This window comes from Balaenoptera acutorostrata, chromosome 15 (assembly GCF_949987535.1).
Source record: "Balaenoptera acutorostrata chromosome 15, mBalAcu1.1, whole genome shotgun sequence".
Classification (NCBI taxonomy): Eukaryota; Metazoa; Chordata; class Mammalia; order Artiodactyla; family Balaenopteridae; genus Balaenoptera; species Balaenoptera acutorostrata.
Window position 1 is genome coordinate 71,904,995 of NC_080078.1, and position 16,862 is coordinate 71,921,856.

At 46.2% G+C, this 16,862-nt stretch overlaps 1 protein-coding gene across 2 annotated transcripts in view; it reads right to left on the minus strand.

The window, feature by feature from the left end:
- The window catches only part of PTPRT (protein tyrosine phosphatase receptor type T), an 803,133-nt gene that overhangs the window by 6,233 nt on the left and 780,038 nt on the right, over positions 1–16,862 (minus strand). The window contains exon 27 of one of the 2 annotated variants that reach the window (XM_057529518.1): positions 15,675–15,806. In XM_057529518.1, coding sequence (XP_057385501.1) covers positions 15,675–15,806 — 132 coding nt within the window. Of the gene's footprint in view, positions 1–15,647; positions 15,807–16,862 lie in introns of those variants that run through there. The other variant, XM_057529519.1, reaches the window with a different exon arrangement.

The window sequence follows — 16,862 nt, forward strand, 5'->3', positions numbered from 1 at the left end:
CTCTTTTAATAAGATTTCCAGACCAATTTCTCAAGCTAATAGGTTCTACTCTGCCTCAAACAAGACTCCTTTATTTTGGGACACTTCTCTGCATTTGATTTTCCAGGTCACTCTCCATCATGTCCAGAGGGCTGGGAAAGGTTGCAGGGTCCTTCTAATCCTACATCAGAGCCAGCTTTTCACTTGAGTTCCCTAATCCGTGAGACCACATCAGCAATGGCGTGGGTGACATTCAGCCAAGTGATGTGTGGGCAGATGTGGTGTTTGAGCTGCCAAGGATCATCAGGGTCTGCCCCCAGGCCAGGACGCTGCACATAATCTAGCCATGGGAAATGGGAGAGAGAATGGGGGAAGCCAATGCTCTGTTCCTGGTGACCCTTTGGGGCTCGGAAATGATTCTCGTCAATAAGAAATGTCCTCTAAGGTTTAGCTCAAGACTGTCCTGGTGTCCAAGTGCTGGGGTTGTGCCTCAGTGGGTACCACCACTTTGGCCCATGTATGCAACTTAGCAAAAGGTAATGGGGCTCCTGCTTGAAGCACCCTGGGCTCAGATCCCAGCCCTGTTACCCCCTAGCTGAGTGACTTGGCCAAATCTCTTAGCTTCTCTGGGTTAAGTGATGAGTGGCTGTGAATCTGAATGTGTCTACTTAGCACAGGAGTCTGTAGCTAGTAAGTACTCCATAAATGTAAGCTATAATTATTTGGCAGTGTGGGAGAGGGTCACTCAAAACAAGGTGGATAAAGTGAAGGGTCTTTTTCCCTCTACTTAGCAGCCCGTATGAAAATTTCCCTTTAGGATAATAATACCCAAAGGCCTGCCCTTGTGAAAATTCCTGGTCAGCCAGTCTGACAAGAACAGTGGGGACAGGTGCCACCTGTGATATGGGGACACTGTTCTGCATGGCAGAGGAGAGAGGTCTGTGGGTTGTTCTTGAGATGGACCCAGGAGAGGGACCTAGGAGATGGAAGAGGAAAAGCAGGAGCATAAGGGAACCAGTGAAAGGGCTGAAGGTGAATCAATCAGTGTGTCCTATGAGCCCCCCTCTCCTAAACTCCTAAATATTAAGCAAATTTATAATAACAAACATGGACAATGCTCAGTGTGCAGGGGGGTTTCTTGTGGAAGCCGGCGAGGAACTGAGCTTTGCTCCCTTGGTGACTTACGTGGTCTCAGCTCCACTTCTATGTGAACTGAAGGGCCAGACCATGAGCACATAAGCATCGACAGTTTATAGGAGAGCCGCCAAGATGGTGGAGTAGAAAGACCCTGAGCTCACCTCCTCTCATGAGCACACCAAAATCACAACTGTCATCTGCAGAACAACCATTGGTGAAAAAGACTGGAACCTACCACCAGAAGATCTTCTGCAACTAAAGACATAAAGAAGGAACCACAAACAGACAGGTAGGAGGGGCAAACTCACAACATAGTCAAATCGCATACCCCTGGGTGGGCGACCCACAAACTAGACAATAATTACATTACAGAGGTTCTCTCACAGGAGTGAGAGTTCTGAGCCCCACGTTGGGCTCCCCAGCCTGGGGGGGTCTGGTACTGGGAAGATGATCCCCCAGAGCATTTGGCTTTGAAGGCCAGTGGGGCTTGATTTCGGGAGCCCCACAGGACTGGGGCAAATAGAGACTTCTCTCTTAAAGGGTGCACACAAAATCTCACACTCACTGGGACCCAGGGCAAAAGCAGTAATTTGATAGGAGCCTGGGCCAGACCTACCTGCTGGTCTTGGAGAGCCTCCTGGAGAGGTGGGCATGGCTGTGGCTCACCCTGGGGACACAGACACTGGTGGCAGCCATATTGGGGAACATTCTACTGTGTGAACACTGCTGCCGGTGGCTGCCATCCTGGCTCATCAGCCCCACCCACAAGCCTATAGGCGCAAGTGCTGGGGTGCCTCAGGCTGAGTAACTAACTGGGCAAGGACACAGCCCCACCCAGCAGCAGACAGGCTGCCTAAAGACTTCCTGAACCCACAGTCACCTCTAGAAAAGCCCCTAGACATGGCCCTGTTCACCAGAGGGCCAAGACCCAACTCCACCTCCCAGTGGGCAGGCATAGGCCCTTCCCTTCAGGAAGCCCACATTAGCCTCTAGACCAGCCTCACCCACCAGGGGGCAAACACCAGATGCAAGAAAACTATGATCCCACAGCCTGCAGACCCAGCCCACCCACAGTAGGCAAGAGCCTACCCTGGGACCAGCTGGGCACTGGCCACTAGCAGGCCAACGCAAGCTTTGAGATACCCAACTGTGTCAGGAATTGCCCCCCTCCAACCTGAAATGAGCTCAGGGATCCCTGGGCCCTGCAGCCAGACTCCAGGAACTGGCTCTGCTTGCCTGGCACTAACCCCTGAACCTGGCTTTACCTGCCAGTGGATCAGCAACAGCCCAAGAGTCTTCGGGACCCTGACTCCGGCCACCAGTGAGCCAGCACTAGCCCTGGGACACCCCTAGGGTTCTGCATCCAGTGCCCTGTGACCAGGCCACACTAACTAGCAGCCAGCAGCATCTGTACAAGGCAGAGCTTGGCAACCAACTGGGCCAGGGGCCGACCAAGCCTACCAGACTGCCCACATAGGCTGCCACAACAGAAGGACCCATGCAGCCCTCTTAGGGGGCACCCCAAGAGCATATACCTTGGGTGATGAGAGGGGAGTGCACTGCTGGGATGCATAGGACATCTTCTACAGAAGGCCACTTATGCAAGGTTGAGAAACGTAACTAACCTACCACATATATAAAAATACAAATAGCAACTTAGACAAAATGGGGTGGCAGAGGAACATGTTCCAGACGAAGAAACAAGATAAAACCCCATAAGAAGAATTAAGTGAAGTGGAGATGAGGACAGTTTAAGAGACCTCTGGGACAATATCTAGAGCACTAATATTCACATTATAGGGGTCTCAGAAGGAGAAGAGAAAGGACCTGAGAAAATATTTGAAGACATAATAGCTAAAAACTTCCCTAACCACGGAAAGGAAACAATCACCCAAGTCCAGGAAGTGCAGAAAGTCCCATACAGGATTAACCCAAAGAGGAACACACCAAGACACATTGTAATTAAAATGACAAAAAGATAAATAGAGAATATTAAAAGCAGGAAGGGAAAAGCAACAAATAACATACAAGGGCACTCCCATAAGGCTATCAGCTGATTTTTCAGCAGAAACTCTGCAGGCCAGAAGGCGTGATATATTTAAAGTGATGAAAGGGGAAAATCTACAACCAAGAATACTTTACCCAGCAAGGCTCTCATTCAGATTTGATAGAGAAATCCAAAGCTTTACAGATAAGCAAAAGCTAAAAGAGTTCAGCACCATCAAACCAGCTTTGCAACAAATGTTAAATGATCTCTAGGCAAAAAAGAAAAGGCCACAACTAGAAACAAAGAAATTACAAAATGAAAAAGCTCACCAGTGAAGGCAAACATACAGCAGAGGTAGGAAATCACCCACACACAAAGCTAGTAGGGAGGTTAAAAGATAAAAGTAGTAAAATCATCTATATCCACAATAAGCAGTTAAGGGATACACAAAACAATTAGATAAACTATGATATCAAAAACAGTAATCATGAGGGGAGGAGAGTACAAATGTAGGGTTTTTAAAATGCATTTGAAATTAAGAGGTCATCAACTTAAAATAATCACATCTATATATAAAGACTGCTATACAAAAACGTCATGGTAACTGTAAACCAAAAATCTATAACAGATATACACACAAAAAAGAAAATCCAAACATAACACTGAAGATAGTCATCAAATCACGAGAGAAGAGAACAAAAGAAGAAGAAAGGGGAAAAAACCAAATCCAAAACAATTAACAAAACAGCAATAAGAACATACATATCAACAATTACCTTAAATGTAAATGGACTAAATGCTCCAACGAAAAGACACAGAGTAGCTAAATGGATACAAAAACAAGACCTGTATATATGCTTCCTACAACAGACTCACTTCAGCTCTAGAGACACATACAGACTAAAAGTGAGGAGATGGAAAAAGGTATTCCATGCAAATGGAAATCAAAAGAAAGTCAGAGTAGCAATACTTACATCAGACAAAATAGACTTTAAAATAAAGACTGTTACAAGATACAAAGAAAGGCACTACATAATGATCAAGGGATCAATCCAAGAAGAAGATACAACAATTGTAAATATATATGCATCCAATATAGGGGCACCTAAATATATAAGACAAATATTAACAGACATGAAAGGAGAAATCGACAGTAACACAATAATTGTAGGGGACTTTAACATCCCACTTGTATCAATGGACAGATGATCCAGACAGAAAATCAATAAGGAAACACAGGCCTTAAATGACACATTAGACCAAATGAACTTAACTGATATATAAAGAGCATTCCATCCAAAAGCAGCGGAATACACATTCTTTTCAAGTGCACATGGAACATTCTTCCGGATAGATCACATGCTAGGCCACAAAACAAACCTTGGTAAATTTCAGAAAGTTGAAATCATATCAAGCATCTTTTCCGACCACAACACTCTGAAACTAGAAATCAACTACAAGAAAAAAACCTGCAAAAAAACACAAACATGTGGAGGCTAACCAATATGCTACTAAACAACCAATGGATCACTGCAGAAATCAAAGAGGAAATCAAAAAATACCTAGAGACAATGAAAACGAAAACATGAGGATCCAAAACCTATGGGATGTAGCAAAAGCAATGTTAAGAGGGAGGTTTATAGTGATACAAACTTACCACAGGAAACAAGAAACATCTCAAACAACCTAACCTTACATCTAAAGCAACTAGGGAAAGAAGAACAAGAAAACCCCCAAAGTTAGTAGAAGGAAAGAAAGAAGGATCAGAGCAGAAATAGAGACTAAAAAAAAATAGAAAAGATCAATGAAATTAAAAGCTGGTTCTTTGAAAAGAAACAAAATTGACAAACCTTTAGCCAGATTCATCAAGTAGAAAAGGGAGAGGACCCAAATCAATAAAATCAGAAATGAAAAAGAAGTTACAACTGACACCACAGAAATACAAATGATTGTAAACGACTACTATGAACTACATGCCGATAAAATGGACAACTTAGAAGAAATGGCCAAATTATTATAAAGATATAATCTCCCAAGATCGAACTAAGAACAAGAAAATAGGAACAGACCAATTACCAGTAATGAAATTGAATCAGTAGTTAAAAAACTCCCAACAAACAAAAGTCTAGGACCAGATGGCTTCACAGTGAATTTTTTACCAAACATTTAGAGAAGAGTTAACACCTATCCTTCTGAAACTATTCCAAAAAACTGCAGAGGAATGAACATTCCCAAATTCATTCTATGAGGCCAGCACCCTCCTGATACCAAAACCAGACAAAGATATCAAACACACACACACACACACACACACACACACACACACACACACACACACACACACACACACTACAGGCCAATATCACTGATGAACCTAGATGCAAAAATCCTCAACAAAATACTAGCAAACCGAATCCAATAATACATTAAAAGGATCATACACCATGATCAAATGGGATTTATCCCAGGAATGGAAGGATTTTTAATATCTGCGAATCAATGTGATACACCACACTAACAAATTGAAGAAGAAAAACTGTATGATGACCTCAATACATGCAGAAAAGCTTCTGATAAAATTCAACATCCATTTATGATAAAAACTCTCTATGATACTATGATAAAAAGTGGGCAGAGAGGGAACATACCTCAACATAATAAAGGCCATGTGTGGCAAACCCACAGCTAACATCACACTCAATGGTGAAAAGCTGAAAGCATTTCCTTTAAGATCAGGAACAAAACAAGGATGTCCACTCTTGCCACTCTTATTCAGCATAGTTTTGGAAGTCCTAGCCACAGCAATCAGAGAAGAAAAGGAAATAAAAGGAATCAGAATTGGAAAGGAAGAAGTAAAACTGTCACTGTTTGCAGATGGCATGATACTATACATAGAAAATCCTAAAGACACCACCAGAAAACAACTAGAGCTCATCAATGAATTCAGTAAAGTTGCAGGATACAAAATTAATATACAGAAATCTGTTGCATTTCTATAAACTAACAACAAATTATCAGAAAGAGAAATTAAGAAAACAATCCCATGTACCATTGCATCAAAAAGAATAAAATAACTAGGGATAAACCTACCTAAGGAGGCAAAAGACCTGTACTCCAAAAACTATAAGACACTGATGAAACAAACTGAAGATGACACAAAGAGATGGAAAGATATACTGTGTTCTTGGATTGGAGGAATAAATATTGTTAAAATGACCATAATATCCAAGGCAATCTACAGACTCAATGCACTCTCTAGCAAAATACCAATGGCATTTTTCACAGAACTAGAACAAATAATTTAAAAATTTGTATGGAAACATAAAAGACCCTGAAGAGCCAAAACAATCTTGAGAAAGAAGAATGGAGCTGGAGGAATCATGCTCCCTGACTTCAGACTCTACTACAGTGCTACAGTAATCAAAACAGTATGGTACTGGCATAAAAACAGAACCATAGATCAATGGAACAGGATAGAAAGCCCAGAAATAAACCCATGCACTTATGGTCAATTAATCTACAACAAAGGAGGCAAGAATATACAATGCAGAAAAGACAGTCTCTTCAATAAGTAGTGCTGGGAAAACTGGACAGCACATGTAAAAGAATGAAATTAGAGCATTCTCTAACACCATACACAAAAATAAACTCAAAATGGATTGAAGATCTAAATGTAAGACCAGGTACTATAAAACTCCTGGAGGAAAACATAGGCAGAACACTCTTTGACATAAGTCGCAGCAATATTTTTTTGGATCCATCTCCTAAAGTAAAGGAAATAAAAGCAAAAATAAATAAATGGGACCTAATTAAACTTAAAAGCTTTTGCACAACAAAGGAAACCACTGACAAAATGAAAAGACAACCTACTGAATGGGAGAATATCATTGCAAATGATATGACTAATAAGGGATTAATATCCAACATATATAAACAGCTCATACAACTCAAATTTTTTAATTCTGCTGATTGAAAAATTCTGCTGAATAGACATTTTTCCAAAGAGGAAATGCAGATGCCCAATAAGCATATGAAAAGATTCTCAACATAGCTAATCATCAGGGAAATGCAAATCAAAACCACAAGGAGATATCACCTCATACCTGTCAGAATAGCCATCATCAAAAAGAACACAAATACTAAATATTGGCAAGGATGTGGAGAAAAGGGAACCCTTGTACACTGTTGGTGGGAATGTAAATTGGTGCTGCCACTGTGGAAAACAGTATGGAAGTTTCTCAAAAAATTAAAAATAGAACTACCATATGACCCAGCAATTCTGCTCCTGAGTATATATCCAAAAAAACCCCAAAGCACTAATTCAAAAAGATACTTGCACCCCAATGTTCACAGCAGCATTATTTACAATTGTCAAGATATGAAAGCAACCTAAGTGACCACCAACAGATGAATGGATAAAGAAAATGTATATATACACAATGGAATACTACTGAGTTATAAAAAAGAATGAAATTTTGCCTTTGGAGCAACATGGCTGGACTTGGAGGGCATTGTGCTAAATGAAATAAGTCAGACAAAGACAAATATTGTATGATATCACTTACATATGGAATCTAAAAAACAAAATAAACTAGTGACTATAACAAAAAAGAAGCAGACATATATAGAGAACAAACTAGTGGTTACCAGTGGAGGGGGAGGGGTACCCAAGGGGTGGGGGAGTGGCAGGTACAAACTATTGGGTGTAAGATAGGCTCCAGGATGTACTGTACAACACAGGGAATCTAGCCAATATTTTGTAATAACTGTAAATGGAAAGTAACCTTTAAAACTTATATTAAAAATTTAAAAATTTAAAATAAATTAAAAAAGAGAAACAAAAGGTTATAGAAATCTTAGGGAGAGGAGTTTATGGTTTCTTAAGGCCCTGGAAATAGGGGGTTCAAGGAAGTCCACTTGGCGGTCTAAAACCGCAAGGACCCAGCTGACCTGGGGCCACACATACACTCAATGTAACATTGTTACTTTCTTCCTTAGATGGGAAACTTCTGCAGTAGTTGTCTCCATGATAGATTCCAATCCTTTAGCCTATAGCCCAGCCTTTTCCTACCTTATATCCTAGTGCTCTGCTTCTCCTCCCTTTCTTACCCATCCGTCTAGGAGGGGTGGTGTTTCCGGCCCATAGGGAGGGCCTCGCCACTGCAGATGCACACGGCCAGGCTGATGACCACACCTGGGGGGCCGGGGAGGGAAGCCACTGCAGCTGCTGCTGCTGATTTCGAAACGGCCATGCTTCTCCTGGAAAAGCAGAGGGGCTTTTGCTATTTATTGTCAGAACAAGTTAAACCAAGCGGAAGTCATGAAGCCTGTGTGGACAGCCCTGCAACAGCTGCCGTGCATTATTCCACCTAGTGATCTCCGCTGCTGCTTGGGCCACAGAAAGATGTCCTTCGGGGGTGCACGTTCACACATGAAATCTAACAAACACCAAGGCTGCCTCCCTGTTAGACATTGTTTTCTTGCTGATGGAATCAGAAAGCTTGTTAGTCGCTGAAATAAACACACTCTGATGAGTTAAATGAAAACTAGCATATGGGCCTATTTTTGGAATAAACAATTCTAAAGCAATTTCAGTGCACCTTAGTTACGCCTTTTGTTAATTAAAAAATACTTTGATAAAATGGAAAAGCCAAGTAATATAGCTTCTAGAGATGAAGGACTCTACTTATCAAGGGCCCTGTGATCCATAGGAGGGAATCAATCCCAGGCCACTTAAAGGTGAAGTGAATTAGTATTTTTAAGAGAAAAATGTAAGAGTTACTTGAATTGGTTTTAAAATTCAGATCAGTGATGACAAAATTCATTTAAATAGACTTCCATAAAGAGCCCAAAACATATCATTGGCTTTAACACTGTGGCCAGGTAAGGAAGACAGACTGCAGGGGAAGAGGAGGGCGTGAAGCCAGGGGGAGAGAGAGAGAGAGAGAGGCACGTGGACTGTAATCAAAGCACATTTGCCCATCCATTCTCCATTCACCTATCCATCGTCCCCCGAGGTGATACTGCAATTCCATGTAGTGGGTGGAAACTCACTCTTAGGTACATCAGAGTCTGTTTCCGGGAAGGAAGGGTGGGAGTTTAGGAAAATATCTACAGAGGAAGTAGGGTGGGCGGAAGGCAAAGGCTCAGGGCAGGTTTTGGAAGGAGGTAATAAAGAGACAGATGAATTATGCAGCTTAAGAATGGAACAGCTTTTGGGGGAGGGGTGGAAGAATAGGGGAGGAAGGAAGAAAGTGGTTTGGGCAACAGGGTGGGGGGAGAAGACGTGCTGCCAGCCGCCAGGTGTGAGGAGACAGGTGGGGTTTAAGAACCGGGACGTGCGACGTTCCACCTTCAGCCACGGGCGTTGCTGGGATATGAACCCCATGTTGCCTCCAGTAAAGCCTGAGCTGGAACTTGGAAGTGGACAGGAATACAGGACCCCCTTGGAATTCCCAGAAATCTTGGGGGTGGACACTGGAATTTCCCACAGGAAGGGGAAGAGGAAACAGAGCCTATTTTATTTAAATCTTCAAAGATAGAGTGAACTTGGCTGGCATCTGAGTTATATGAACTTCATAGATGATAACACTGAGACTTTGACAAGGTAGGAAACTGGCTTAAGGCAACCCAGCAAGTAAGTGGCAAGGCTAGAACTTGAACTCAGGTCTCTTGACCCCAAACTCCTTATTCTACTGTTCCAGTCGGGGCTGAGACAGAAACACGACCCCTTGCAATGCGGAGACACAGACTTGGGCATCCCGTGTATTTCGCTAGCACGTTAGGCTGTGTTTTCACAAGCCAAGATAAAAAGCTCTGTCTATGGCCTGCAGATCAGAAATGCATTGAGACGGTTATACATTATTAATTAGTCAATACGGTTTGGGAAATAAAGGCTTTCAAAGTGGCAAGTCCTTGGAGGGAAGACATGGGAAATATTGAAAGGTGTCTGGAGAACACTTAGTTTATAAAATCTCTAAGATGTAAGCAAGGTAAAGTGTACTGCCTAGAATTAGAGACAAGTAAAATACTGAGAATCTCAGGGGATCCTCCAAGCAGAGCCAATATCATAAATGAGTAGAATATTCAAGGAATGCTAAAGCCCCAGCACTTATTCTATGGAAACAACAGAAATGAGGCCAGGTCTCGTTGACCCCCAAACCTGACTCCAGGCCGGGTGGGGCTGTGGTGGTCATCCCCTGCTGGTTCCTCCGGCGCTGCCTGCCCGCAGCGCTTGGGGCAACATGACATGCTGCCTGGACCCGGTTCTCCCATCCCTTCTGCTTCCTGCTCAGCTTCTCCCCGCAGCTTGAGGGGCCTGGTGCGATGGTTCCAGCTAAAGATGTTTCCAGCCTGTCTGATGCCAAAGAGAGTCCAGGAGGTGGATATTACTTCCCTAGAACACCTGCTCCATGGGGATTGGGGATTTTTTTGTGCCTCTTTTGTGCTTTGCTGTGTCTAGGTTTGTGCCCGGCACACGGTAGGTTCTCAGTAAATGTATGTTGATGAATGCGTGATTGAATGTGGCCCAGAAAGCATGCTCCTTAACCTTTAAAAGACCTCCCTCTGGCTCAGCACGCCTCTTGCCACTGGTGAGGTGGCCATCTGCCTTCTCCTTGCCTCTCCCCAGCCTGTGCCCTCACGGCTCCTGTTGGACACTGATTCAGACATCGATTTCTCCAGCTCAAGCCACTTTCCAGTCCGGTACCCCAGGCTGATTCTGGCTTTCCCCAGGATTTCAGTCTCACACTCTGCGTGGGCTCTAACTCCTACACTTCTAGGTCTGAATTTCTGTTTTCATTTTTGCTGCCTGTCTTAGCTTCTTGGAACTGCTGTAGCAAATTGCCACGAACGCAGTGGCTTAAAACCACACAAATTTCTTACCTGGAGGTTAGACATCTGAAATGAGGCTTCAGGGGTTAAAATCAAAGTGTCAGCTGAACTGTCGGTGTTCCTTTCTGGAGTCTCTAGGGGAGAGGCCATTCCTCAACTTTTCCAGTTTTAAAAGCTGCCAGCATTCCTTGACTTGTGGCCCCATCACTCCAATTTCTGCTTCCACTGTCACAGGATCTGTTCCTGACTCTCATCCTCCTGCCTCCCTCTTATAAAGACTCTAACAGCAGGGCCACCTGGATAACCCAGGACAATCTACATATCTCAAGATCCTGAACTTCATCACATCTGCAAATTCCCATTTACCATTCATACCTTCATAGATCTAGGGATTAGGATGTGGACATCTTTGGGGGGGCCAAGATTCTGTCTACCACACAGACCCACCCCATGGTGGGCACAGAGGATTCTAAACAAGATAGTGGGTGTGGCCTGACCAAGAAGAGGGCTTCTCTCTGGTGTCTGGTTCCCATGGACTCTGGTCTCATCATAGAGCCCACAAAGATGGAAGAGATCTTGTCAATGCTATTGGGTGTAGTTGAAGAGGTTCTTCCCGATGTGCCCATCAGAAACCACAGTGTCATTTGCTAGATGTTGTGGTTAGGATTTTGCCCCGCTAATCTGACCACAGCCCTTTGGAGTCCCAAAGAGCTTAAAAAAATCTCTAAGGTCAATGAAATTGCTTTGGGAGCCTTTATCTTGAGCCCCCCACTGCTCATAACTGTCTTTGAACAGCAGCCACTGTGGAGAATGGAAAAATATCCGTGGCTGGGGATGGCTGATTGAATGACGTGGTATAGGATTCTGAGCAGAAGCAGACAGATTTGGGCAGCAGTGCAAGAAAATAAAGCACCTGGAGATCTTTCATCCTCTGCACAAACTTACTTTGCTACAAATTACAGGTAGTCACCAACACAAGCCCTTACTGGTTGGTCCCCAGTCAAACCACAAGATGTGGCACTGGTCCTCTTGGGAGCAATCTAACAATACTCAGGACCTATGGCAGACCTGTCTGTGTTGCTGGACTGGCCAAAGTCGTGGGCTGCCTCAGCATGGGCAGGCTGGCAGACAACTGCTGATGCCACTTCAAAGCGCCACCCCTCCAGGTGCTGAGGGCAGCTTTTCTGATGCTCACGCTGTGTCATTGTTTATTTTCGCAAGGCGCCCAGCTGTTGTGGTGATGATATTTATATCAATAAGTGCTCTATTCATCTGCTGATTTCAGGGGATGCTTGCCAGCTGCATATGGCAGCCAACCTCAGGGCACTTCTAAGCCTGGTGTTCTTGCGTTTAGAGAATCATCTCTCAAAGACTGCACCAACATCTGGAGCTGAAAGATCTTCATTCACCCAAGAGCCACCCTTGAAGGGGGAGCTATAGCCAGTGACCTTGACCCTTGCTACTTTATGTGTCCCAAAGTGAGGTTCTTTCAAACTTCTCCTCTGTGCCTGAGCTCCGGTTTTGCAAAGAGGGATGTTGGAAAAAGGGCTCTGCTTCACTCATGGGCTCATGGACCAGAGTTCACTGTTTTACTTTTTCAGGCAAAGGGATGGGGTGGTGATGCCTTCTGACTTTGGAACTCTGCAGGGGTCTCTGTTTTATGGGAATCTGTTACATTTCGTGCTTATCTCAGATTCTAACCGTCCATCGTTCAGGCCCTAAACCTTGGAGTCATCCTTGCTTCCTCTTTTTCTCTCACATTCCCTATTCAGTCTGGCAGGATATTTCGTTGGATCTATCTTCAGGATATACCCAGAATCCACTCCACTGCTACCACCTAGGCTCAAGCCACCATCACCTGTCACCTGGATTACTGCAGGGGCCTCCTCTCTGTCCTCTCTGCTTCTGCTCTTAGCAACAACCCTCCCCCTTCCCGCACCAACAGTCTGTTCTCCACACAGTAGCCAGAGGGAGGCTTTAAAGAAAAAAGTCCAATTACTTTTTCAAGTCACTCCTCTGCTCAAGACCTGTCAATGGCTCCTCATTTCTCTCAGAGTAAAATCACAAGTTCTTCCTATGATCCCAAGGCCCGTATGACCTGGCCCTGCTGTGTCTCTGTGTCACACCTTCTGCTGCTGTCCACACTGGCTTTGCTCCAGTGGCAATGGCCTCCGTCCGTTCCACCACCATAAATCCCTGGTGCGGGTCATGCCCCTGCCTGGGATGCTGTTCCCTGAGACAGTCACGTGGTGCATTCTTGCACCTCCTCCAAATCTGCGTTCAGATACGACCTTCTCAATGAAGCCCACCTTCATCACTCAACTACAGGTGCAGCCTGTGCCCCAAACCAGCCTTCCAGCCCTGCCCTCTTATTTTCCTTTTTCCATACACTTGTCACCTTTAACATATAATTAAGTCCATTACAAAGTGTTTGCTGTTTATTTCTCTCCTGCTTGAGAATAGAAGTTGCATAAAACATGAGAATTTGCTGTTTTGCTTTCTCTGTCATGTTAACGGATGCATTTCCAAGCACCTAGAATAGCTTCTGGCAAATAGCGGCTACTCAACAAATGTGGACTGAATGAACGAACAGACGCTCTCCTGAACGACTCCTACATGCACATCCCAAGTTGCGCTCAATTTTGTCCCCTACTACAGCGGTCCCCAACCTTTTTGGCACCAGGGACCGGTTTTGTGGAAGACAGTTTTTCCAGGGACTTGGGAGGGGGGGATGGTTCAGGCGGTGATGCGAGCGATGGGGGGGTGGGATGGGGAACGGCAGACGAAGCTTTGCTCGCTGGCCCGCCCGCCGCTCACCTCCTGCCGTGCGGCCTGGTTCCTAGCAGGCCAAGGACCGAAACTGGTCCGTGGCCAGAGAGTTGGGGACCCCTGCTCTACTAACTGTTGACCCTTGAACAACACGGGTCTCAACTGTGCGGGTCCATTTATACGCAGATTTTTTCAATAGTAAATAATACAGTACTACAGGATCTGCAGTTGGTTGAATCTGTGGGACACAGAATTGCGGATATGGGGGAACCGCGGATACGGAGTAACCGCGAACACGGAATAGCCTCGTACACAGAGGCGCCCCGTACATGGAGGGCCGACTACAGATTATAAGCGAATTTTTGACTGCATGGATGACTGGCGCCCCTAACTCCCGCTTTGTTCAGGGGTCAGCTGTGATCTGCTCCCCTCCTTGCCTTCCCGAACTTCCTGCTGCCTCTCCCACTCCTCCCCTGCCTTCCCCACCTGGGCCAGTCGCATCCCAGATGCCTGACTATCCATGCTAGAACCCCTGTCACCATCCATGACTTCTTCTCATTCACCTCCCACGTCCAACTGCTCCCTAAACCTGTGGACCTCAACTCTGGAAATATCTTCACATCCAACCCTAATTCTCCTACCTCCCGGCCACCTCCTCAGTTCAGACCCCTCCCTTTATCTTCTGCACATTTGCAACCCTCTCCTTCCCCCATCTCCTGTTTCCTATCAGAGTTCTGACTCTGCCACACCCCCACTTCAGCTCTGCAAGCTGGCCCGGCTGTATCGTCCAGCATCACCACCCTCTTCTCCACCTGACATCCCCCCAGCCCCACTGCCACCGAAGCTGTCCTGCAGACGAGCCGACACAGTGACCCCCGTGGGCCTTTGCCCCTGCTGTTCCCTCTGCCTGGAGAGACTTACCCAGTGACATCAGCCCCCATGTGCCAGATCTCTGCTGCCTTCTTCCAGGCCAAAGTCACCTTTCTGAAGTCTTCCCTCACCCTCTGGGCAGAAGTAATTGCTCTCCGTTCCCGGCCAGCACAGCACTTCGCGGCTGACCTCTATTATAGTGCTGCCACACGAGGTGGGGACAATTTGCTCATCTGTCTCTGTAGCAGGACTGTGGGCTCCTGGAGGGCTGAGACTGACTACAGCTCAGATCCATTTATTTTCTTCCCACACCAGGCCTGCCCAAGGCCACTGCTCACAAGGGAATCCTCTGAGTTACTCTGGGTTTCCTTCGAGACAGTGATGGGATGGCTTTCCAAAACCCTACAAGGCCATCATCACCGCCTCCACCCAGGAACGGCTGCCCTGCCACGGGGGTGTGAGCCCCAGAAGCTGCCCCATGACACGTGTCCCGTGGCCTGGCTATGGGGATGTGCTGTAGGCACACGATGCTTGGAACTGTCACATGCAGAGGAGCTAAGGCATGGAGCCTGCTGGGACACAAGGGTCACCTGCGATAAAGCCAGGCCTCGGCGGGGTGATCAGTGGGCAAAGGGTCAGTGGTTCAAGCCCCAGGCTCTGTTAGTCTGGCTGCATCACAGAGGGGGGAGAGTGGTTGCGCGTGGCCAGGTATCAGGCTATGCTGCACGGCTGGAGATGCTCAGAGCTGGGGAAGGAGCCTTCTCTGTGAGCTCTGCATGATTACGAGCAACACCCTAACCAGCGTCTGCGGGATGGAACAACAGACTCTGGCCCTGGGCAGTGCGGGGGCTGGATAAAGCCCACAGACAGGGGGAGTCATTGCTGGAACTGGGAGGGCCGGCGGGTGGCAGGGCCTGGCAGGGGATTCCCTGGCCTCAGCTGGAAGCTGGATGGGCTTGGCTTGGTGCTCACTGGCAGGCAGTGCCCACCAGAGGGCAGCTGGGTTGGGCAGAGGCAGCAGAGGGCTGTCCCTCCAGCTCTTGGGCACGGCTGCCCGAACACACCTGAGCACCTAGGGCTGGGCCGGGCCTCCTCCTACCTGGGCAGCGTCCAGCTCATTCAGCATCACCACAGAGGAGCAGTTATAATCGAACACCAGCCTCCAGAAGTCCGCCACGGTGTTGGGTAGAGGGTGTTGTGTGACCACGAAAGCGGCAGGCTGCTTGTGGCTCTGACAAAAGAACGACAGAGGCTTCATGAAATATACACCCATCAGCGATGTTCTGATGGTGATGAGGCCCGGACGGCTGCCAGAGGCCCCCCGAGTCTGCCAAATAGATTACACAAAGCAACTGCCCGTCCTTATCTCGGGGTGCCCTGGTGGCAAAGGGGACCTTCTCATAATGAACTCATTCTCCTCCAGACTAAGACATTTCATTAGGAAGGTGTCACTCGGATGGGGATTATCCAATAAATTATTTATGTCTTGGAGCTCGGCAAATAATCATCATTACAATATGAAATGAAAGATTCTGGATGCAGATTTGCTGCTCTGCTGGCCAAGGCATCTCTTGGGATAAAAGGGATATTTTGTGTCCCTGTGCCCACAATGCTGGAGGAGGGGCTGGCTCAGCCCGAGGCAGAGAGCCTCCTGAAGGGGCTTATAGTACAAGAGGTTCACTCCTGCCCCAAGGCTGGAATGCAGGCTGAGCTGGTCTGGCAGAAGGTGGGCACTGTGTCCTGTGAGCCAATGGGGCAGTGAAAGCGCTCAGGTTTTAGAGTCAGGCAGACCTGGGTTCAAACCCAGCTTTGCCAGTTGTACGTTATAAGTCATTCATCCATCCATCCATCCATCTATCCACCCAATCATTCATTCATTCATTCATTCAAGCACATTTCTAGAGTGACTTTTTTTAAATCAGTGCTAAGCACTGGCAAGTTATTAGATCTCTCCAAATCTCAGATTCAACTGGAAGATGGGATTCATAACTCCAAAGGGATGGCTGTGGTACAGACTGAAAAGATATGCACGTGAGAAGAGCAGCAAGCAAGAACCCAGCTGTGAGCCCGCTGGCAGGGCGGGACCATCCCTGACTTGGTTCTTCATCCTCGGCACTAGCATCATGGCCGGCACACTAGACGCCCAGTACAGGTCCAGCAAACAACTGAATAAACTCAGTCCCATGTTACAGGTGGGGAACTGAGGCCCAGAGAAAATGGCCTGGGACTACATCTGAAGCTTCAACTGGGTGCTATTTATTACAGTACCTGTGAGAAGGTATTTGGA